This window comes from Oncorhynchus masou, chromosome 12 (genome assembly GCF_036934945.1).
Source record: "Oncorhynchus masou masou isolate Uvic2021 chromosome 12, UVic_Omas_1.1, whole genome shotgun sequence".
NCBI lineage: Eukaryota > Metazoa > Chordata > Actinopteri > Salmoniformes > Salmonidae > Oncorhynchus > Oncorhynchus masou.
Window position 1 is genome coordinate 3,150,548 of NC_088223.1, and position 5,548 is coordinate 3,156,095.

Genomic DNA, 5,548 nt, shown 5'->3' on the forward strand with positions numbered 1-5,548 from the left:
TACCTTGTCTACAGGTGCGTCAGAACAGAGCATCAGAGGATACCTTGTCTACAGGTGCGTCAGCGGATACCTTGTCTACAGGTGCGTCAGAACAGAGCATCAGCGGATACCGTGTCTACAGGTGCGTCAGAGGATACCTTGTCTACAGGTCTTCTTTGGCCGGGAAGGACATCCCTGCCGGCCAAACCCTACCCTAACCCGAACGATCCTGGGCCAATTGTGCCCTGCCTCATGGGTCTCCCGGTCGCGGCCAGCTGCGACTCCGGATCGAACCCGCATCTGTAGTGACGCCTCTAGCACTGCAGTGCCTTAGACCACTATGCCACTCGGGAGGCCACAATAATAGTCTTTAACATGATTTTTGAATGACTACTTCTTTGTACCCTAGACATACAATTATCTGTAAGGTCCCTCGGTCGAGCTGTGAATTTCAAACACCGATTCAACCACAAAGAAGTGCACCTATTGGTAGATGGGTACAAATTAAAAACAGACATTGAATATCCCTTTGAGCATGGTGAAGTTATTCATTACACTTTGGATGGTGTATCTATACACCCAGTCACTACAAAGATACAAGCATCCTTCCTAACTCAGTTGCCAGAGAGGAGGGAAACTGCTCAGGGGTTTCACCATAAGGCCAATGGTGACTCTAAAACAGTTACTGAGTTTAATGGCTGTTATAGGAGAAAACTGAGGATGGATCAACAACATTGTAGTTACCTCACAATTCTAACCTAAATGACCGGAAAGAAAGGAAGCCTACAGAATATTCCAACACATCCTGTTTGCAACTAACTTTTTGTCCTTTAATACAAGTGTTGTGTTTGGTGCAAATCCAATACAACATATTTCTGAGTAACACTCTCCATATTTTCAAGCATAGTGGTGGCTGCATCATGTTATTGGTATGCTTCTAATCATTTAAGGACTGGGGAGTTTTTCAGGATAAGAAACAAAAGAGTGGAGCTAAGCACAGACAAAATCCTAGAAAACCTGTTTGTCTGCATTCCACCAGACAGTGGGAGACGAATTCACCTTTCAGCAGGACAAATAAACTTTAAACACAAGGTCAAATCTACACTGGAGTTGCTTACCAAGAAGACAGTGAATGAGTGGCCTAGTTAGATTTACAAAACTGGTAAGACCTGAAAATGGTTGTCTAGCGATGCTCAGTAAACCAATTTGACAGAGCTTGAAGGGTAGCCTAGTGGTTAGAGCGTTGGACTAGTAACCGGAAGGTTGTGAGTTCAAACCCCCGAGCCGACAAGGTACAAATCTGTCGTTCTGCCCCTGAACAGGCAGTTAACCCACTGTTCCCAGGCCGTCATTGAAAATAAGAATGTGTTCTTAACTGACTTGCCTGGTTAAATAAAGGTAAAAATTAACTAAATGACTTAAATGTAAATGTAAATGTAGAACATTGGGCAAATGTTGCACATTCCAGGTGTGGATGGCTTGTAGAGACTTACCCAGAAAGACTCACAGCTACAATCACTGCCAAAAGTGCCCTTACCAAGTATTGACTCAGGGGTGTGAATACTTATGTAAATTAGATATTTCTGTATTTCATTGTCTATACATTTTGCAAAAAATGTCAAACTTTTTCATTGTGGTATTGTGTGCAGATGGATGAAGGGGGGAAACTGTTTCATCCATTTTGAATTCAGTAACAACAAAATGTGGAATGAGTCGAGGGGGATGAATTTGTTCTGACGGCATTGTAGCACATTTATCTTCAGTCTGCAGCTGAGCCATGGGTCTGTCCCTAGGGGCCAGTGGCCTCGACGCAGATTAAACCCCAGACGCAGATTAAACCTAGTCCTGGACTCAAGTACTGTATACTCACTAGGCAGCTACTAGACCCATAGGCAGCTACTAGACCCATAGGCAGCTACTAGACCCATAGGCAGCTACTAGACCCATAGGCAGCTACTAGACCCATAGGCAGCTACTAGACCCATAGGCAGCAACTAGACCCATAGGCAGCAACTAGACCCATAGGCAGCTACTAGACCCATAGGCAGCTACTAGACCCATAGGCAGCTACTAGACCCATAGGCAGCTACTAGACCCATAGGCAGCTACTAGACCCATAGGCAGCTACTAGACCCATAGGCAGCTACTAGACCCATAGGCAGCTACTAGACCCATAGGCAGCAACTAGACCCATAGGCAGCAACTAGACCCATAGGCAGCTACTAGACCCATAGGCAGCTACTGTAACAGAAACGGAACATGTTGGATGGATGAAGAAATTAAACCTTTCATTGATCCTCATCAGTATAGGATCTTCTGACAGGTAGCTTGCCTCGTCCTCTCTGATCCTCATCAGTATAGGATCTTCTGACAGGTAGCTTGCCTCGTCCTCTCTGATCCTCATCAGTATAGGATCTTCTGACAGTTAGCTTGCCTCGTCCTCTCAGATCCTCATCAGTATAGGATCTTCTGACAGTTAGCTTGCCTCGTCCTCTCAGATCCTCATCAGTATAGGATCTTCTGACAGGTAGCTTGCCTCGTCCTCTCTGATCCTCATCAGTATAGGATCTTCTGACAGGTAGCTTGCCTCGTCCTCTCTGATCCTCATCAGTATAGGATCTTCTGACAGGTAGCTTGCCTCATCCTCTCAGATCCTCAGTAGGGATCTTCTGACAGTTAGCTTGCCTCGTCCTCTCTCAGATCCTCATCAGAATAGGATCTTCTGACAGGTAGCTTGCCTCGTCCTCTCTCAGATCCTCATCAGAATAGGATCTTCTGACGGGTAGCTTGCCTCGTCCTCTCTCAGATCCTCATCAGTATAGGATCTTCTGACGGGTAGCTTGCCTCGTCCTCTCTCAGATCCTCATCAGTATAGGATCTTCTGACGGGTAGCTTGCCTCGTCCTCTCTCAGATCCTCATCAGTATAGGATCTTCTGACGGGTAGCTTGCCTCGTCCTCTCTCAGATCCTCATCAGTATAGGATCTTCTGACAGTTAGCTTGCCTCGTCCTCTCTCAGATCCTCATCAGTATAGGATCTTCTGACATGTAGCTTGCCTCGTCCTCTCTCAGATCCTCATCAGTATAGGATCTTCTGACAGTTAGCTTGCCTCGTCCTCTCTCAGATCCTCATCAGTATAGGATCTTCTGACGGGTAGCTTGCCTCGTCCTCTCTCAGATCCTCATCAGTATAGGATCTTCTGACAGTTAGCTTGCCTCGTCCTCTCTCAGATCCTCATCAGTATAGGATCTTCTGACGGGTAGCTTGCCTCGTCCTCTCTCAGATCCTCATCAGTATAGGATCTTCTGACGGGTAGCTTGCCTCGTCCTCTCTCAGATCCTCATCAGTATAGGATCTTCTGACAGTTAGCTTGCCTCGTCCTCTCTCAGATCCTCATCAGTATAGGATCTTCTGACAGGTAGCTTGCCTCGTCCTCTCTCAGATCCTCATCAGTATAGGATCTTCTGACAGGTAGCTTGCCTCGTCCTCTCTCAGATCCTCATTAGTATAGGATCTTCTGACAGGTAGCTTGCCTCGTCCTCTCTCAGATCCTCATCAGTATAGGATCTTCTGACAGGTAGCTTGCCTCGTCCTCTCTCAGATCCTCATCAGTATAGGATCTTCTGACAGGTAGCTTGCCTCGCCCTCTCAGATCATCATCAGTATAGGATCTTCTGACAGGTAGCTTGCCTCGTCCTCTCTCAGATCCTCATCAGTATAGGATCTTCTGACAGGTAGCTTGCCTCGTCCTCTCTCAGATCCTCATCAGTATAGGATCTTCTGACAGTTAGCTTGCCTCGTCCTCTCAGATCATTGTATAGGCCTCATGTTCTCCAGTAATTACATGGTTCTCAATAGTTTTGTCCTCTGGTTCGCTCTCTCCCTCTCATCATCAGTGGTTCTAAAACACGGTTCTGTTTCCCTCTCTCTCAGATCATCATCAGTATAGGTCTGATGTTCTACGTGGTCCATCGGGCCCAGGTGGAGCTGAATGCGGCCATCGCTGCCTGTCAGATGGAGCTGAAGACATCACACATGAACGGCACTTCCACCAATCACAGCGGCTTCACGTACTGCAGCAAGAGGGCGTCGGCCGGGGGTGGGATCATCAACGTGGTCTGATATGTCTCAAAACCCTGATTGGACACGGGCGACTGGGATCGAACTGAACACTGATTGGCCAGTGTAGCATTTGTGATTTCTGATAGGAGTGCCTTCCACGGTGAGGAGTCTGGAGTGAGGAGGACCTGTCAAATAGGGATGCTGCTTGTGTGGATCGATGGGGCTTGTAGGTGCAGCTGAGTGGTGCCAGGTGTTTAGTAGTCAGGTACAGTGGTGTTCTCATCACGGACTTACGCTTCGAACACATCCGACAGCTTCATTGCATTTTGGTACACCAGAATTACATTAATTTCCAATGAAACGGCAATGTGCAGCATTGCGTTGCAGAGGCAAATGCAGTTCGTTCTGTGTGGTGCAGATGTTGGATTCATCGAACGTGCGTGTCAAACTGTGTGAGTAGACGGCTTGACAGAAATGGGTGCAGAAGGTGAATGTTAAACTGTTACACACACATCCAGATGATGCTGTCGGTGTGTTGGAAGAGTTAACCAGAGTTCTCTATACAACACAGCTCACCATTCAGATCTCCGAGACCAATGGCTCCTCTTCTACAGTGTGGGACCAGGGGCCAATGGCTTCTCTTCTACAGTGTGGGACCAGGGGCCAATGGCTTCTCTTCTACAGTGTGGGACCAGGGGCCAATGGCTTCTCTTCTACAGTGTGGGACCAGGGGCCAATGGCTTCTCTTCTACAGTGTGAGACCAGGGCCCAATGGCTTCTCTTCTACAGTGTGAGACCAGGGCCCAATGGCTTCTCTTCTACAGTGTGGGACCAGGGGCCATTGGCTTCTTCTACAGTGTGGGACCAGGGGCCAATGGCTTCTCTTCTACAGTGTGGGACCAGGGGCCAATGGCTTCTCTTCTACAGTGTGGGACCAGGGGCCAATGGCTTCTCTTCTACAGTGTGAGACCAGGGGCCAATGGCTTCTACAGTGTGAGACCAGGGGCCAATGGCTTCTTCTACAGTGTGGGACCAGGGGCCAATGGCTTCTCTTCTACAGTGTGGGACCAGGGGCCAATGGCTTCTCTTCTACAGTGTGGGACCAGGGGCCAATGGCTCCTCTTCTACAGTGTGGGACCAGGGGCCAATGGCTTCTCTTCTACAGTGTGAGACCAGGGCCCAATGGCTTCTCTTCTACAGTGTGGGACCAGGGGCCAATGGCTTCTCTTCTACAGTGTGGAACCAGGGGCCAATGCGTTGAACTCATTTATAAATGATGAAATAAATAAATGGTACAGCACACTGAGTTTTTTAAAATCATTTTTTCCTTGTTCTTCTCTTTCACTTATATATATATATCTCCCTTTATTTAACCAGGTAGGCCAGTTAACAAGTTCTCATTTACAACTGCGACATGGCCAAGATAAAGCAAAGCAGTGCATCAAACAACATGGAGATACACATGGACTAAACAAGCGTACAGTCAATAACACAATAGAAAAAAAGA

The 5,548-nt window shown here is 47.5% G+C and overlaps 1 protein-coding gene across 1 annotated transcript in view; it reads left to right on the forward strand.

Annotated features, from left to right (window-relative positions):
• Positions 1–5,343, forward strand: part of LOC135549473 (transmembrane protein 64-like) — a 44,038-nt gene extending 38,695 nt beyond the window's left edge. Inside the window, exon 3 of the mRNA XM_064979469.1 lies at positions 3,913–5,343. Within this exon, the coding sequence (XP_064835541.1) occupies positions 3,913–4,101 (189 nt within the window). The 3' untranslated portion in view covers positions 4,102–5,343. The remainder of the gene's footprint in view (positions 1–3,912) is intronic.
• The last annotated feature ends 205 nt before the right edge of the window (positions 5,344–5,548 follow it).